Raw genomic sequence first — 19193 nt, forward strand, 5'->3', positions numbered from 1 at the left:
AATCCAGTGAAAGCCCATTCAGACATGTGAACTAATTATAATAATTAATAACTAATTAATAATCTTTCCGCTTCTACTAAGCTTGCTTATTTGAGCCATGTGTGATATAGGCACATTAAGTTAGCAAGGTGCAGTTAGCAAGAATCAGAAAAAAAATACTTAATAAGAACACAGTTTATGAGTTATTTTCAATATTGGCATGCAGATACCATGGTGATGTTTATGGTTACATACGTATATATATATATATACACACATATATATATATATATATATATATATATATATATATATATATATATATATATATATAAATAACTTCACCTACAATATACTATAATTTGTTTGCACATATAAAATAACTAATGACACACTAACTGAAAAATATTTTCATTAGTGCAATTATTATTCATACCATAATGCTGCTTTGTCTGGTTGTAAATGTACTTGATATATAGTTGCACTATATACTCTATGTTTTTTTCAATATTAATTCTTTACTCTCTCTAGTAATCGCTATTAAAACATTTTTCACACTGGTATCCAACATACCACACTTTTCCTCAAAATCTAGACTTGGACATAACTTGTTATCTCAGATGCCAGGATGACCAGTGCAGTATAAGAATGTGAATACAAAAGAAAAGAACAGAACTATGGGTAATGATTGATAAATATTGTCTTTATGATGGCAACCACTGTACTGTATTTTCTATGCTAGCATAAAAACCATAAAATATTTTGCAAATGTAGAAGTTAATGTGACTTTAAAATTGTGTAATTAAAAAAACCTCTAGGTTTTAACATTAAATGTATTTAATGTACTGGAGAAGTCAAATGACTAGTATTTAATGACAAGAGCTTTATGAGATGGCTTTAAATCTTTTCCTTTGCTGACATCTTTTTTTCTAACATGTCCAAGACTGCTGTTTTGATACCACAGGAAAATAGCGGTCTATATTCATATCTTTGTAGTTTGCGTGTTGATTTTAATTATTTTTTGAGAGATTAAACTTGTGGCTTTTGCCAAATGTAGTTAAAATAAGGAATGACAAATTACTAAATGGTTTAATGCTACATTATTTCATAATATACCTATTAATTAGCACTTGATGCTGTAGTAAGTAATCAGGCCACTGAATAGCCTGCAGATTAATTGTACAAGCATCTCCATAAACAAAATGTGGCCTGCTATGGAGACTGTCACTTGTTTTGGTCTAATGATATACACTCTGATAAACAAAGTGTATTCAGCTCTGAATTCATACAAGACGACAGAACAGCTGCAGTTGTTAAAGATGACATAATAATTAGGGCAAAGTGAAAGAAAGGCTAAAGCTGGAAGAAACTTGATGAATGATAGTATTTGGCATGATATCTAGAAAAAAACCTAGAATTTTGAAAAATCTTTTGTAACTTTAAAAACAATTGCTTCATGAGAAATTGCTTGCAATTAAACCTAATTTCTAACTAAGCAATGATCTGAGTATAGAGAGACCCTGGAGAGATAGTTAATATCACAAAGATGTGTCTGCTGCTACTTTGTCTTGCAAGCTTATAAAATTCACTGCAGTGTCCACAGAGCTTTCATGGCGATGATGTGATCCAGTCCAAAAAAAGCGCGGAGCTTGTGAAAAACTGAATGGGAAAACTGAACGTTTCTTCAGTTACCACAGACTTTTAGTTCTCTCACTTTTAATGGACAGGACAGTATTCTATCTTAGTACAAATATACTGGAATAGCGCACTTAATAAAAATACATACGCCCGTTTGTGTCAGTATGAACCTGAAATGCCAAACCCGTGAAAAAAACACAGAAATTGGGCTTCTGTTTGGCTTAATTGGCTTGTGAGTTGCTTGTTGGCTAGTTTTTGGCTTGTATCTTTTTTGGCTTGTAGCTTTTTTTTTTTTGACCAGCTCCCAGCAAGCAGGGGCAAGGGGGAGCAAGCAGGGACAAGGGGGGAGAGAGTTAGGGGTGCACCGTGGGCCCACAGCAGTCCCAGACGGCACGCTAGGGGGATCTAGTCATATAGAGTGTTGGGCTTCTTAGGGATTGGCTTGTTTTGAAATGGGAATAGCTTCATTTTTGGCTTATTGTGAAAGTCGGGGTGCTTATTTACTGCATGAAAGCTGGCAACTTTGGTACGAAAATATTCTGATTCATAGGGTTTTTTGCTGCTTTGGCTATGTCTCTCAATATTATTTTTCTAACTGCATGTATTTAACAGTTTCAGCAGAAGGGTTTGTATTTAGGTGAGGTGGAAAAGCAGGTAGTACTTTGAAGGCAGAGATAGTAAGGACAACAGCTATTCTTCTGGTGTTGAAAGAAGGTTCCAATGTAATGGAGTTGTGTGATTCTTTTGATGAAGGAAAGTTGAAACACAGTGAAAGAACTCACCAGGGAAAAGAGGTCGTTTTAAAATCCATGAAGAAAAAATATGAATCTGATATTGAAATTTTTAGATAAGGGGCCAAATTAATCTCTCACTCAACTACAATGTGATTGATTTCTTGTAGAATGAAAGATTGTTAAAATAGGCGGAATCTGTTTATCAGCACAGCTCACTGTCCTGATGTCATTTTCACCCCCCCTCCCTCCCCTTGGAGTGACCATTCCCCATTACCATCCTAGTCCCAGCTACCCCTGGCTTTTGCTCATAGCAGGAGAGGAGAACAGTGTCCCATATTCCAATGTCTCCATAGTCCTTTACTTCTAAAATTAATTTAAAAGCAACCGCAACAGTATGCCTCAGTGGGTTACAACACCCACTGGACTGTAGGACTCTGCTCAGTAATAAAACTCTGCCAGAGAAACCTGTAAGTAGTCACCTGGACTGATGACATTTATTCTGAAAATATAGTTGTAAGTGGCTAACATAGGTCTTTACATAGCATCCTAAGGCAAAATGAATAATCTATGGCTATTTTGAGTGAGTTTATATTTCATTATTCAAATCAAATCTTTGCAGTATCTACAAGCAATTCATCCACATATCAGTGTGCTTTTTATTCCTCTGGGAAGCAATATGGATAATATTTCTCTAAAAATACGATGTTTCTGATTGTGAATTGTAGAGTAGCAGAATGGCATTGATTACTATGTGAAATGCAGAGAACAAATGTATAGTTGCTGCTGTTGATACTGAAGATCCTTACTTGTGAATTGTGACTGAGTTTCTTAAATGATCATTTTATTGTGGGTGTATCTAATGAGCCATGTGAAAGTTGTGGAAGTTCTAGACCAAGAACTGAAGATTCAGAAGTACTGCCCAGATGTAATGTCTGGAATTAATCCTACTATTGCACTTTCTGTCATTCTGCAACTGATCAAAATGCAGATTACCACATATCCCTATATTAATGTTGGATTCAATTTAATTGATCAAAACGTTTTTATGCCACCCAGATGATGCTCAACTATTATGAGCAGTATTTTACTATTCAAAATAGCTAAGTATGATTTAATACTTTACTCTCTGGAATACACTGCGACATAATTTATATTTGGCGGAAACCCATTTTGAAATCACATCCAGAATCAATTTGGGCTGGTTTATTCTGTAAGTTAAAGAAGAAGTTAAAGGTTTGGGGAGAGTAACTATACAACCTTTTGCCAGCTAAACCCACATTCTCCTTATTTATTATTTACCTTCCAGAAAACCCAGACTAAAAAATAAGGCTCAGATATGTAGGACATAATACATGGCAGCACTTTCAATTAGCCCACACATTGTCAATCACTTTTCATTCTTCATAGGAACTAAGAACTGAATGTCATTGGATTATTTTTAAGTTAAGTAATTCTAACACATTAAATAGTGTATCTGCCTAAACACTTTCAGGCACAGAAATGTCAGGGTCAATAATGCTGCTTGCACGCTTACACTAGATGAAGACAAAGAGCCAATGAGCCATGACAGCTATCTAATTCAGCATGATATATTTAGTTCATGTGCCTATGTGACGCACCACTGCAAACACTTTGTGAATTGTCTGACATAGGGAGGCCCGATGCTGCACATTTGGAATATATCCACGCAAGAAATAGGGCCTGATCCAAAGCCCACTGAAATCAACGGAAAGACTCTTGTTGACTTCAATGTATTTTGGGTCAGGTCCATTGAGAAGAAATATTTAAAAACATCATTACTTGCCCATTTAAAAGCTAGTCAGGAATTAACACAGTGCCCTTAAAACATGGGTACCTTACCTACCACTTTAGCTATTTTTGAACAATTGCTGTAACTTCAGGACAAAACATATTCATACAGGCTGACTTTCAAAGGTTGCTTAGGAAGTCAGGAACCCGCCTCAGACTGACTTTCAATGGGAACTGGACCCCTAATTCTCTTAGGTCTTTGGGGAAAATCCCAGCCTCAAATATATTGGAATATATTCCTAGATGCAGTGAATGTGTTTGTATTTTCTCTGTAAAGGACCATGCAAACCTACATTATGATTTAACATTTTAGGCAGTCCTGTTTGAAGTTGATTCACTTTGCCAATGGCCCTACTTTTTGATATCAGGATCCACAAACACTTTGGAATACGTAGCAGTGAAAGCTGCAGAGATGGTGGCGATGGTAGTTTCTTAAAATTCTTTCCTAAACGCAGTATCAGTTAAACTTTCCGCAAAGGTGGAACTATTTAATGTTTCAAACATGAAGTGTACCATTACAGCTTTTAAATGCTAGCATGCATGAGTTTAACATCCACATGCTCTCACACGAGAACTCAAACGTGCTCATGCACAAATTCACACCTCTTCTCCACAAGACTTTTCTGCCAGTAAAAGGGGCGAGGTTGGGCCTAATGGATGCAAGCCAGGAGAGTAACACTTAGGGAGATGGGAGAGGAATATGCCTGGTGCTGAATCTCAGACCGAAAAGTGTTGTCAGTGCTCTCCTCCAAGGTCTGTGGAAGGGACAGTTTGGGCTTTTCAGCTCCAATCAAATACTTAAAAGGCAGTTCTATCTGGCAGGAAGACAGGCAGAGAAGGCTTAGTAGCCAAACCAGAGTAGGCTTTAGTAGCTACTTTTAGAGTCTTTCAAATGTAGCAGAGCTGCTACAAGGCAGAGTTTGATTTTAAAGGGGAAATAAGGCTTGTAAACTACTGGCTCTAGGCAAATATTAACAAGGCAGTTTGCCAAACAGGGAAGTGCTAGTTGTATGTGCTAAGAAAGCTAGAGGAGGATTTATAATAAAATAAGCTACAATTTGATTATTTGATTCCACTGAAAAAAACAATTTTGTTTGAATTTAGGAGGGAATAGCTTTTCAAATGCAAGTAAATAACAAAGTTGTGAGCATGGTCAAACCAAACAGCCATTTGAAAATCAAAGGAATTTTGATTCAAACAAACACTGTTTATGCATTTTTCTAACCACATTTATTATCTGCTAGTTTAGATATGTCAGATATTAGAAAATTTTGATGTACTGCTTTTTTCCTCAGTATTTGCTAATTATAGAGTGACATCTGGCTGATATGTTGCTTTTTTCTTCCTATCTTGAAAATTTCTCCTCTGCCTGCAAGGTATCTCAGATGATAGCAAAAAAAGACTTCTTTGCACCTCCTCATTCCACACTGCCAGCTGACTGAATGTTGAAAAAATAGTGTTTGTGAACATTTGACAACCAATCCCATACCAATCAAATAAGTAAATAGTTTCTGAATAACTCAAAAGAAAAATTTTTCATTCACACTATTTGCAATAACTTTTGAATAGAAAATACATTAGTAGAAATCAGGATCACTTCATGAACAAATCACAAACTGACATGGCCAAATGTTTTATGCAAATGAATTATCTGATGAATTTAGCCCATTAATCTAACAGTAATTGAGTACATTAGAACTTTTTTTGTTGAATATATTATAGCTCTAAACAAATCTAATATTAAAATGAGCACAGTGAAATGACATGCATAGAACAAAGTCTACAAAATACAAAACAAGATGGGATGAACCACATATTTAAATATTGGGTAAAATGTTCAAAAGCACCTAATTGCTTAGGATGTAGGAACTTGGGTTTCGAAGAGATTTTGATGCTTTTTGAATGAGATTTAGGCTTGTAAGTGATTTAAGGACTTTTGAACATTTTGCCCATTAGGTGTAATATAATACACATTAACTCGTGTCACAAAGCAGGCAATTTTTTTGCACTTTCATTGGTGATATGATCCACTGCATAGTTAGGTTACATGACAAAGAAGGGACAGCAGAAATATTAGAACAAACCCACTGGGCAGTCATGCCCAATTTCTTGATATATTTTCCCAACCAGCCATTTCTGTGCAACAATTTGTGCTTTTAAACAACCACCACCAGTGACTGTAACAAGACAGCAGAATAGGTGATGCAGACCGAATGGCAATTTTTTTTTGCCATTGTCTGTTGGATAGATAATTTTGTTTCAGTTTGGTGCATATCCTGCATACACACACAGTACTTGATGCACTGTGTAAGCAGCATAGTTCTGATGAAACAATTGTATTCCTTCAAGGAAGTGTCTTCTTCCACTGAATTGCAAAAGCTACAGGTACCAAAATACATATAAAATAGCTTTAAAATACTTAAATCATACTGTACAAATGAGAAACTCAATCTGTATTTCCCAGTAGACTAAATGCAGTTGTTGTAATTAAGTCAGCAGTCGCTACACACATTTTATGGCTGAGTTAGAACAACGCTTCCTCAGCTCTCGTCCCCTAATGCCCCTACTCTACTTGCGCTACATTGATGACATCTTCATCATCTGGACCCATGGAAAAGAAGCCCTTGAGGAATTCCACCATGATTTCAACAATTTCCATCCCACCATCAACCTCAGCCTAGACCAATCCACACAAGTTGTCCATTTGCTGGACACTACTGTGCTAATAAGTGATGGTCACATAAACACCACACTATATCGGAAACCTACTGACTGCTATACTTACCTACATGCCTCCAGCTTCCATCCAGGACACACCACACAATCCATTGTCTACAGCCAAGCTCTAAGATTCAACCGCATTTGCTCCAACCCCTCAGGCAGAGACAAACACCTACAAGATCTCTATCAAGCATTCTTAAAGCTAAAATACCCACCTGCTGAAGTGAAAAAACAGATTGACAGAGCCAGAAGAGTACCCAGAAGTCACCTACTACAGGACAGGCCCAACAAAGAAAATAGCAGAACACCACTAGCTGTCACCTTCAGCCCCCAACTAAAACCTCTCCAGAAAAATGATCCCTCACTCTCACAGATTTTGGGAGACAGACCAGTCCTTCCTTACAGACAGTCCCCCAACCTGAAGCAAATACTCACCAGCAACCACACAACAAAAACACTAACCCAGGAACCTATCCTTGCAACAAAGCCCGATTCCAAATCTGTCCACATATTTATTCAAGTGACACCATCATAGGACCTAATTACATTAGCCACACCATCAGGGGCTTGTTCACCTGCACATCTACCAATGTGATATATGCCATCATGTGCCAGCAATGCCCCTCTACCATGTACATTGGCCAAACTGGACAGTCTCTATGCAAAAGAATAAATGGACACAAATCTGACATCAGGAATCATAACATTCAAAAACCGGTAGAAGAACACTTCAACCTCTGTGGTCACTCAGTAAAAGGTTTAAGGGTGGCAATTTTGCAACAGAAAAGCTTCAGAAACAGACTCCAACGAGAAACTGATGAGCTTGAATTAATATGCAAACTAGATACCATTAACTTGGGTTTGAATAGAGACTGGGAGTGGCTGGGTCATTACACATATTGAATCTATTTCCTTAAGTTAAGTATCCTCACACCTTCTTGTCAACTGTCTAAATGGTGCATCTTGATTATCACTACACAAGTTTTTTTTCTCCTGGTGATAATAGCTCATCATAACTAATTAGCCTCTCTCAGTTTATATAACCTCCAACTTATCTGTATGTGTATATATCTATAGATAGATAGATAGATATAGATATCTTACTATATGTTCCATTCTATGCATCCGGTGAAGTGAGCTGTAGCTCATGAAAGCTTATGCTCTAATAAATTTGTTAGTCTCTAAGGTGCCACAAGTACTCTTGTTCTTTTTGTGGATACAGACTAACACGGCTGCTACTCTGAAACTGGTATCTGAGACTGCCACCATTCTTCCCTTATACAGGGACTCTTAGACTTTAAGGCCAGAAGGGACCATCATGGTCATCTAGTCTGACCTGCACATCACAGGCCACAAACCCATTCCTGTAATGGGCCCATAAACTCTGGCTTTTACTGAAGTCCTATCTTGATTTAAAAACTTTAGGTAACAGAGAATCCACTGTTTACTTGAGCTCAAGCCAGCAAGTGACTCATGCCAAACGCTGCAGAGGAAGACAAAAACCAACCAGGGTTTCTGTCAATCTGACTGGGGAAAAATTCCTTCCTGATGCCAAATATGTGATGCGATCAGTTAGCCTCAGAGCATGTCGGTGAGATACACCAGCCAGATACCTCCCTGTCTAGTGTCCCATTTCTGGCCACTGGAGATATTTGCTAACAGCAGTCATTGACGAGGCACATGCTATTGTAGGCAATCTCATCATACTGTCCCTTCCATAAACTTATCAAGCTGGGACTTAAAACAAGTTAGGGGTTTTGCCACACTACTCCCCTTGGAAGGCTGTTCCAAAACTTCACTTCTCTGATGGTTAGAAACGTTTGTCTAATTTCAATACTAGACTTATTAATGGCCAGTTTATATCCATTTGTTCTTCTGCCAACATCAGTCCCTAACTTAAAGAACTTAAAGACAAAGCCCTGGCTGGGATGATTTAGTTGAGGTTGGTCCTGCTTTGAGCAGGGGGTTGGACTAGATGACCTCCCGAGGTCTCTTCCAACCCTAATCTTCTATGATTCTATGAACTCCTGCCATCCCCTGGTGTTTATCCCTCTGATGTATTTACAGAGAGCAATCATATCTCCCCTCAACCTTCGTTTTGTTCGGCTAAACAAGCCAAGCTCTTTAAGTCTCCTCTTGTAAGGTAGTAGTCCCTTACTGCACCTGTTCCAGTTTGAATTTATCTTCCTTAAACTTGGGAGACCAGAACTGCACACTCTATTCCTGATGAGGTCCCACCAGCACCTTGCATAATGGTAATAATACTTCCTGTCTCTACTGGAAATACCTCACCTGATGCACCGTAGGAATGTACTAGTCTTTTTCATGGCTGCACCTCATTGGCAGTTTATAGTCATCCTGTGACTGACCATTACACCCAGATCTTTTTCCTCCTCTATTGATTCCAACTAGCATATCCCCAGCTTATAGAAAAAAATCTTGTTGTTAGTTCTTAAGAGGATGACTTTGCATTATTAAATTTCATCCCATTTCTATTACTTCAGTTTTCAATGTCATCCAAATCCTCTTGTATGATATCCTGGTCCTCCTCCATATTGGCAATACCTCCTGTGTGCCATCCACAGATTTTAATAGTACAGTCTTACTTTTTGTGCCAAGATCATTAATGAAAGAGTTAAATAAGATTGGTCCCAAGATCAATCCTTGAGGAACTCCACTAGTAACCTCTCTCCAGTCTGACAGTTCACCTTTTAGCATGACCTGGTATAGTCTCTCCTTTAACCAGTTCTTTACCCACTTTTCATTTCTCATATTCATTCCCATCTTCTTCAATTTAACCAATAATTTCCCATGTGGAACTGTATCAAATACTTTACTGAAATCCACATAGATTAGATCTGATGCATTTCCTTTGTCTAGAAAATCTTCTCAAAGAGATCAATTTGGTCTGGTATGATCTACCTTTTGTAAAACCATGTTGTATTTTATTCCCACTTATCCTTTACTTCTACGTCCCTATACTACTCACTCTTTTGAAGTTTGTTCTTAGACTTTGCATACAACTGAGGTCAAACTAACAGGCTTGTCATTTCCTGAATCACTTTTCTTCCTTTCTTGAATAAAGGTACTATTTTTGCAATTCTCCAGTCATAGGGTGTGACCCTCGAGTTTATGAATTCATTAAAAATCCTTGCTATTGGGCTTGCAATTTCATGTGCAAGCTCCTTTAATATTATTGGATGGAGATTATCCAGACCCCCTGAGCTGGACCCATTAAACTGTCTAAGTTTGGTTTCCACCTCAAATTTGGTAATTTCTACTTCTATAGCCTCATTCTCATTAGCCACCCTGCCACTGTGCCCAAGCTTCTCATTACTCTTGTTAAAAACTGAGGCAACGTATTCATTTAGGTGTGGCCCATACCTAGATTATCTTTAACCTCTACCCCATCTTAACTACTTAGTGGCCCCCCTTCATCTTTCCTTGTTTTCTTTTAATGTATATGATTAAAGAATATTTTACTATTGGTTTTAATTTCCTTTTGCATGGTTCAGCTCTGCTTGGCTTTTGGCAGTTCTCACTTTTTCTCCCATTTTCTAATCTCCAAAGGACAGGAAATATCTGGGTCAAATATGGGGGTAATGATTGGAAACATTTAATTTGAAATTGCTTACTCTACCATTTTTGCTCTTCTATATTATCATATAAATGATCTTACTAGGGTTGGATTTTCCTGGTGCAACACTTACAGTGAGAAGCATACACTAAACTAGTGATACCACGTAGTTTAAACATGCTGTATAAACTCATTTTAAACTGCACTAAAATGTATGTAAGCAATAAGGTTGTATTTACCAACTGACCTGAAAGACTATTGTGAATAAGTCACATTGTCTCTTGTGAGCAACTTGGAACAAAAATCCAAGAGGTATAGACCAAGATTTTCAGAAGTGATTAGTGGATGCCCAACGTCAGATACCTTAAAGGGATCTGATTTTTCAGAGGGTGGCTGTTCAGTACTTTCTGAACATCAGTCTTCTAAACTCATTTATGCAATTTTTTTTGACGCTCATTTAAGGGGTTAATTGTACTCGTATCTTCTCTGTTATGAATGGGTGTCTAAATATAGCAGTTAATGAGTCATTTCCTTTAGCAAAGCCTTAATTCCTTGATTTTTAACAGGTTTAATATCACTTTTAAATCCATCACTTATTACTAAATCTAGAAAATATTTGCCTAGAATGTTAAATCTTTTCTTTCTTTAAAAATTATGATCAATGAAGTCATAGCTGAATTTTTGTGGATATCAAAATGGGCTTAATGAGACACAAAAGTCAGTCTAGCTCACAAAAAAAAGTTTTAGGCAATAATTTTATTGTATGTGGATAGCACGTATTACTCAAATTGATACAGACATGAACATTCTGAGGTCGACTGTTCCATGGCCTGACTGATTTCACTGTTTGGAATCTGCCCCACCCTCCACTCTTTTCATTATTTAGCTTGACTTTTCATTTTACTAGCTGCAAGCCATTTTCCATTGTTTTGCTCCTTTTGACCATCCTGGCTACAAAAAAACCCCACAATTTCAATTGGCGTAATTCTTTTTACCTTCACTTACCAAGAATTTTGTGTAGCTTTGCTGGTGTGTGATGAACACATTAACATGGGAGGCAAAATATCCTGTACAGTGTTTGATCCCACAGTCTTTGTTCAAATAAAACTCCTACTGAAGTCAAAATTACTGTTCCCTGAGAAATGACTGAAGGATTGCGTTTGAAATTTGCACAGTGTTTTGAGAACTTTCTAGAAGAACACCATTATAATTTTAGACAGTCTGGTACATAAAGCTGAAACTTCACTGTTACATAGAGAAACTACAGTTGCTTTCATTTGTTTAAAGATTTTTGTTTTAACATTCCTCTTTGTGCATAAATATGGAATCTGATTCTATGTAACTTTTGAGAACAGTGAGACGTTTAAATTGCTTTAAATTATAACTCAGTATGGTGTGATTTGAAAAATAGTGACTAAATTTGATTAATATCCTGCAATTTCTATTGAAATTATTTATATATTATTCCAGTAAGCTTATTTGCTCAAAGTAACTAAGCGAACATTTTTTTCTTACCTGCAGAGTCGCATAAAATATTTTTAAATAGGACAAGAACAATGAATGTAGTAAGTTCTAATAATGGGATCTGGTTTATTCAAAAAGATCATTATAACACAGTGATATGTATCACATCCTATATCCTTTTTGCTTTGTTACTCTCATTCCTTACCTCTTTGTTGGCTCTGTCTGCTTGTACTAATGTTCCATTCAGACACGGTTCTACATAGTGAAGTTCTTCATTATACTGTGGGGGGGAGTGGGAAGATGGAAAATTTAATTAAAGACTTTGAAAGATACAATTTATTTTAATGATTTAGAGCTACAGTAAAAAATCCATATAAAACAAAAACAATAGAATTCAATTCATTTTAAAAAAATGGGCATGGGATTTTTTTTCCATCATATCATTCTTAGTATTTCGAAGGCTAGAATTTTAAAAAGAGAGGACCTACGTGATCGAATGCCAGAATACAGGTAGGTGTAGTGCATAGTACATAGTTAAATAAACCACACTATAGCAAAAGATACAAATGTTCTGAGTCTTAGGAAGACTGACTGATAGAAAAACCTCCCAGGTTGGAATCTGGATAGTATTAAGAATTCAATGCTGATACAGTTCCAGCCTTAATTCCCAATCCTCTGCTTCATTTTGAGCAAACACTGACAAATATTTGAGTCAAGGCATGACACATTTTGGGGGGATGGTATTATAGGAACTGAGCCAAATGAATTTGAACCCATTCTGGAAATGTTTGAAAGTGATCAATCAGAGATTGGCAGTCTCTGTAAAACTAGCTTCAATCACTTGGGCCCAGAGTCTTAAAAGGTATTAGGTGTTGCTCCACTCACTACTGCAAGGCCGATGTGACTTAGATGGCTACAGTCTGGTCTGCGCTACAGCACAAGGTTGACATAAGGGAGTTATATCATAGGTTGACATAAGGCAGCTTATGTCAACCTAACTATGGAAGTGTCGACACTTAAATTTCACTCCAACTGACATAACTGCTCTGCTATGCCGATTTAAGAACTCCACCTCTAAGTGCGGCGTACGGTCAAGGTTGATGTGGTTAGGTCAGCACAGTGACAATCTGTACAAGTGCTCCTGATGAAGACATGTACTGCTGATACAAGGAGCAAAGTGGAGACATGCACAAGTGATGTAATTACTGTGGTGGCTGTATGCCAATGTAAGTTAGGTACACTTAATTTTGTAGTGTAAACGTGGCCTAAGTCCCATTTTCAAAAGTGAATCAAGCGTTGAGAATAGTAAGTCCCATGGACTTACAGTGAGATGTATGTGCATCAACTTTTGAAAATGAGACTTAGTTGTCTAAGTCACTTAGGCTGAAAGCCTCAAAAGTATTTAGGGTCCTAATCACCACTGATCTAAGCCCTACGCTTGCAACCTGGAGCAGAGAATGCCAAAATACCTTTTAAAAACTGGGTATTAGTCTTACAGCATGAATGTTACCCTTATTCTTCCTTTTCTGTCTATTCTTCTGCAGCAGTATGACAAGCCAAAATATGGAGGGGGAGGCCTTTCTGCTTGGTTTCACCTCTCAACAGATACCAAGTGAATCAGTAGAATAACCATGACAGCCAATGAAAGAGGACAGCAAGTTCAGCCAAAAGTATTTAGAGAAGACGTTTCACATGATTAATGTAAGAACTCACTCTGCCTCTCTCCATCTCAATGGGAATAAAAAGAATCTTACAATGATTAATTGCAAAAGTGCTGCTAACATAAGGTTCTTCCCACATTACAAGTCTGCATGGTCCATGTCTGGCTGGGACTCTGGATTTATTCTACATTCTCTTCAACTTCACACTGCTCCTTTTTCTCATATTCTGTCTAACCCTAGACCCCCTGCAGCCTTCTCCTTCTTGGACATCAGTCATCATCATTCATGTGGACACTGACGGCAGTGCTCTCCAACACTCATTAATTAATTACATGCTCATTAGTGCATGGGGCAGGGTATTTAATTTATCAGTGCCAAACTATTCAGAAGGCATTGTGCCAAATTCTGTTGTTAGTTATACACTAGTATAACCCTCAAGTAACTACACTCACTGACTGCACTGGCTATAGTCTGCATTCAAACTGAATAACAGAATAATTGGATTATTGTATCAATGGCATGCGTTATCTGGTCAGTGATTCTCTGTTCTGCAGCTAGTGTGTATACATCCCTAATTATTTTAATGCAGTCAATATCAATCCATTCTGAGGATTCCTATGCGCACTATGACAAAGTTCCTCCTCTGCCTTGGTGGATCCTGCACGTTCTGGCGGATTTGCTCTCCTCAGAGGTTCACAGCAGTCCTCTTTTGTTAGTGGCACAAACCTGCCATTCACTCAGCTAACCTCATCACTGGCCAGCATGGGGGAAAGGGAAAAAAAATCTCCGTAGTCTCTGTTGTTCCACCTAATGGGTCAGTGACAGGCCAGATCCCTTTCCAAATTAGACCTTTCCCTCTGGTGTCTCTCACAGACCAGGTCAACTCCTCCTGTGTCAAATAGGAAGTTTGAGGGAAAAGGGGGAACCCGGCCCGCCCTCTACTCTGGGTTCCAGCCCAGGGTCCTGTGGATAGCAGCTGTCTACAACATCTCCTGTAACAGCTGCATGAGAGCTACAACTCCTTGGGCTACTTCCCCATGGTCTCCCCCCAGGACCTTCTTTATCCTCACTGCAGGACCTTCCTCCTGATGCCAGATAGCATTTGTACTCCTCAGTCCTCCAGCAGCATGCCCTCTCACTTCCAGCTCCTTGCGCGACCGGACCAACTGAAGGGAGGTCTTCTTTACATCAGATACCCTGATTAGCCTCCCTGCCTCAATTGGTTCTAGTAGATTCCTAATTTGCTCCAGATGTCCTAATTAGTCTGCCTGCCTTAATTGGATCTAGTAAGTTCCTGATTATTCTGGAAAAGCCCCTGTTATCTTACCCATGGAAAAGAGACCCGCTGAATCTGGGGCTAACATACCTACCTTCTATCACTCTCCTGTAGCCATCTGGCCTGGCCCTGTCATAACACCTATAGCTCCATGGGTCAAATGAAAAAGCCAAAATAGCAATGGGAGATCAGGACATCTTGAGAAAATGTTGTACATACCTCAGAATTATAGAAGCTCCTTGTTCTGATAAATACTATACTTTTTCCTAGAATGCTCACCTCCATTTCTTCTATTCTGCCACCACGCATGGAATGTCCTTCCAAACCAAGGATGCCAAATCCACACCCAATCCCTGTTTAAATACATCCTCATGACTCTCTTCTTCCATGACTACCACCAAACCCTAAACCTATGTCAAACACTACCACACTGAGAAAATAAATTTAAACTATTTCCCCCTCTGGGTTTTGCAGCATGTCCTTTCCTCACTATATGTTCCACTTAAGCCTGATTCTACAGTTTGATCTGTGTGGGCAAACCCCAGTGGCATTGCATGTTCAAGGTCTTAGAAAATGTGATGACCTCCTGCCTTTATAGGTGTGTCTTACATAGAGCCAAGCACATGGTCTATACTTAACCAATCAATAACAACAACAGTGTGACTCCATAATGTTTTATGGAAATATGCTTATGAGTGTGAATATGATGTAACTAGAATATGCTTTATGAAAAAGATCTCTTGTAAGGTATCATTACAAAGTTATGACCTACTGAATATATTCATCCTATTTGTATGCATGTATCATCCTTGTGTCTGAAGCTAGAAATATGAAGTATAACTCTGAGGTCCTATTGTAACTATGCAAAGTGTGAGTCATTAATGGTGGTTTAGAAACTTGATGGCTCCCATTGACTAGGACAATTGGTTGTAGATGGTTTATTTACCTGCAAGCCTTCCTGTGGACCAGCCTGTGGGTAATGAAGAATGAGATTTTACAGTGACATGTGACCATGTCACATGATACTGGAATCCATCTTAAATCTGGTACTTTTCCATGTAGAAGGAGGGGTAGGGACCCACAGAGACAAAAGATTCCCATCTTGTGCCAAAGCTATAAAAAGGGGGTGGAACAGAACAAAGGAGGCTGCCAGTTATGAGAACACCCCTAGTTTCACCTAAGATATCTGCTGGAACTAACAAGCACTGTACCAGGGAAAGGATTGGGCACAGTCTAGGAAGCAGTCTAGTCTGTGAAAGAAGCTTATTGGAAAATCTCTAAGGATGAGATTTTACCTGTAAACAGGTTTCAGAGTAGCAGCCGTGTTAGTCTGTATTCACAAAAAGAAAAGGAGTACTTGTGGCACCTCAGAGTCTAACAAATTTATTTGAGCATAAGCTTTCGTGAGCTACAGCTCACTTCATCGGATGCATTTTTTACCTGTAAACAGTTTCTTAATATTTAGACTTGCGTGTTTTTGCTTTATTTTGCTTGGTGACTTACTTTGCTCTGTCTGTTATTATATAATATACCTGAACCCACTTAAATCCTACTTTTTATACTTAATAAAATCACTTTTGTTTATTAATTAACCGTAAGTGATTAATACCTGGGGGAGCAAACAGCTGTGCATATCTCTTTATCAGTGTTATAGGGGGTGGACAATTTATGAGATTACCCTGTATAAGTTTTATACAGAGTAAGATGGATTTATTTGGGGTTTGGATCCCATTGGGAACTGGGCATTGGGGTGCTGGAGATAGGGGACCCAATGAGCAGTTTTTGGTTAAAGTCTGCAGCTTTGCGGGTGTGGACCAGACCTAGGTCTGTATTGCAGCAGATTAGCACGTCTGGCTCAATAAAGCAGGGTTCTGGAGTCCCAAGCTGGTGGGAAAATGGGCTCAGAGGTAAATTCAGCATGTCCGGTGACAGACCCAAGGGGCTCTCTGTGACCAAACCCGTCACAAACAGAATCCACCCCATCATACTTTAATCATTACCTTGGTTTCCAGGATCTTATCCATGTGAGCAAAAGGAGAATATCTAACTGCTACAGTAGTAACATTAAAAAGAAAAGGAGTACTTGTGGCACCTTAGAGACTAACAAATTTATTAGAGCATAAGCTTTCGTGAGCTACAGCTCACTTCATCGGATGCATTTGGTGGAAAAAACAGAGGAGAGATTTATATACACACACACAGAGAACATGAAACAATGGGTTTATCATACACACTGTAAGGAGAGTGATCACTTAAGATAAGCCATCACCAACAGCAGGGGGGGGAAGGAGGAAAACCTTTCATGGTGACAAGCAGGTAGGCTAATTCCAGCAGTTAACAAGAATATCAGAGGAACAGTGGGGGGTGGGGTGGGAGGGAGAAATACCATGGGGAAATAGTTTTACTTTGTGTAATGACTCATCCATTCCCAGTCTCTATTCAAGCCTAAGTTAATTGTATCCAGTTTGCAAATTAATTCCAATTCAGCAGTCTCTCGTTGGAGTCTGTTTTTGAAGCTTTTTTGTTGAAGTATAGCCACTCTTAGGTCTGTGATCGAGTGACCAGAGAGATTGAAGTGTTCTCCAACTGGTTTTTGAATGTTATAATTCTTGACGTCTGATTTGTGTCCATTCATTCTTTTACGTAGAGACTGTCCAGTTTGGCCAATGTACATGGCAGAGGGGCATTGCTGGCACATGATGGCATAGATCACATTGGTAGATGCGCAGGTGAACGAGCCTCTGATAGTGTGGCTGATGTGATTAGGCCCTATGATGGTATCCCCTGAATAGATATGTGGACAGAGTTGGCAACGGGCTTTGTTGCAAGGATAGGTTCCTGGGTTAGTGGTTCTGTTGTGTGGTGTGTGGTTGCTGGTGAGTATTTGCTTCAGATTGGGGGGCTGTCTGTAAGCAAGGACTGGTCTGTCTCCCAAGATCTGAGAGAGCGATGGCTCGTCCTTCAGGATAGGTTGTAGATCCTTGATGATGCGTTGGAGGGGTTTTAGTTGGGGGCTGAAGGTGATGGCTAGTGGCGTTCTGTTGTTTTCTTTGTTGGGCCTGTCCTGTAGTAGGTGACTTCTGGGTACTCTTCTGGCTCTGTCAATCTGTTTCTTCACTTCAGCAGGTGGGTACTGTAGTTGTAGGAATGCATGATAGAGATCTTGTAGGTGTTTGTCTCTGTCTGAGGGGTTGGAGCAAATGCGGTTATATCGTAGCGCTTGGCTGTAGACAATGGATCGAGTGGTATGATCTGGATGAAAGCTAGAGGCATGTAGGTAGGAATAGCGGTCAGTAGGTTTCCGATATAGGGTGGTGTTTATGTGACCATCGCTTATTAGCACCGTAGTGTCCAGGAAGTGGATCTCTTGTGTGGACTGGTCCAGGCTGAGGTTGATGGTGGGATGGAAATTGTTGAAATCATGGTGGAATTCCTCAAGAGCTTCTTTTCCATGGGTCCAGATGATGAAGATGTCATCAATGTAGCGCAAGTAGAGTAGGGGCATTAGGGAACGAGAGCTGAGGAAGCGTTGTTCTAAGTCAGCCATAAAAATGTTGGCATACTGTGGGGCCATGCGGGTACCCATCGCAGTGCCGCTGATTTGAAGGTATACATTGTCACCAAATGTGAAATAGTTATGGGTCAGGACAAAGTCACAAAGTTCTGCCACCAGGTTAGCCGTGACAGTATCGGGGATACTGTTCCTGACGGCTTGTAGTCCATCTTTGTGTGGAATGTTGGTGTAGAGGGCTTCTACATCCATAGTGGCTAGGATGGTGTTTTTAGGAAGATCACCAATGGACTGTAGTTTCCTCAGGAAATCGGTGGTGTCTCGAAGATAGCTGGGAGTGCTGGTAACGAAGGGCCTGAGGAGGGAGTCTACATAGCCAGACAATCCTGCTGTCAGGGTGCCAATGCCTGAGATGATGGGGCGTCCAGGATTTCCAGGTTTATGGATCTTGGGTAGCAGATAGAATACCCCAGGTCCTGGCTCCAGGGGTGTGTCTGTGCGGATTTGTTCTTGTGCTTTTTCAGGGAGTTTCTTGAGCAAATGCTGTAGTTTCTTTTGGTAACTCTCAGTGGGATCAGAGGGTAATGGCTTGTAGAAAGTGGTGTTGGAGAGCTGCCTAGTAGCCTCTTGTTCATACTCTGACCTATTCATGATGACGACAGCACCTCCTTTGTCAGCCTTTTTGATTATGATGTCAGAGTTGTTTCTGAGGCTGTGGATGGCACTGTGTTCTGCATGGCTGAGGTTATGGGGTAAGCGATGCTGCTTTTCCACAATTTCAGCTCGTGCACGTCGGCGGAAGCAGTCTATGTAGAAATCCAGG

The 19193-nt window shown here is 39.3% G+C and overlaps 1 protein-coding gene across 11 annotated transcripts in view; it reads right to left on the reverse strand.

Moving 5' to 3' along the window:
* The window catches only part of CACNA2D3 (calcium voltage-gated channel auxiliary subunit alpha2delta 3), a 732114-nt gene that overhangs the window by 392058 nt on the left and 320863 nt on the right, over positions 1–19193 (reverse strand). For all 11 annotated transcript variants that reach the window (XR_006282707.1, XM_038411603.2, XM_038411604.2 and 8 more), the window contains one exon: positions 12128–12202. Coding sequence is in view for 10 of the 11 variants with exons in the window: in XM_038411603.2 (XP_038267531.1) it covers positions 12128–12202 (75 nt within the window). In the remaining variant the exon portion in view is untranslated. The remainder of the gene's footprint in view (positions 1–12127; positions 12203–19193) is intronic.

This window comes from Dermochelys coriacea, chromosome 7 (assembly GCF_009764565.3).
Source record: "Dermochelys coriacea isolate rDerCor1 chromosome 7, rDerCor1.pri.v4, whole genome shotgun sequence".
Taxonomy (NCBI): Eukaryota; Metazoa; Chordata; order Testudines; family Dermochelyidae; genus Dermochelys; species Dermochelys coriacea.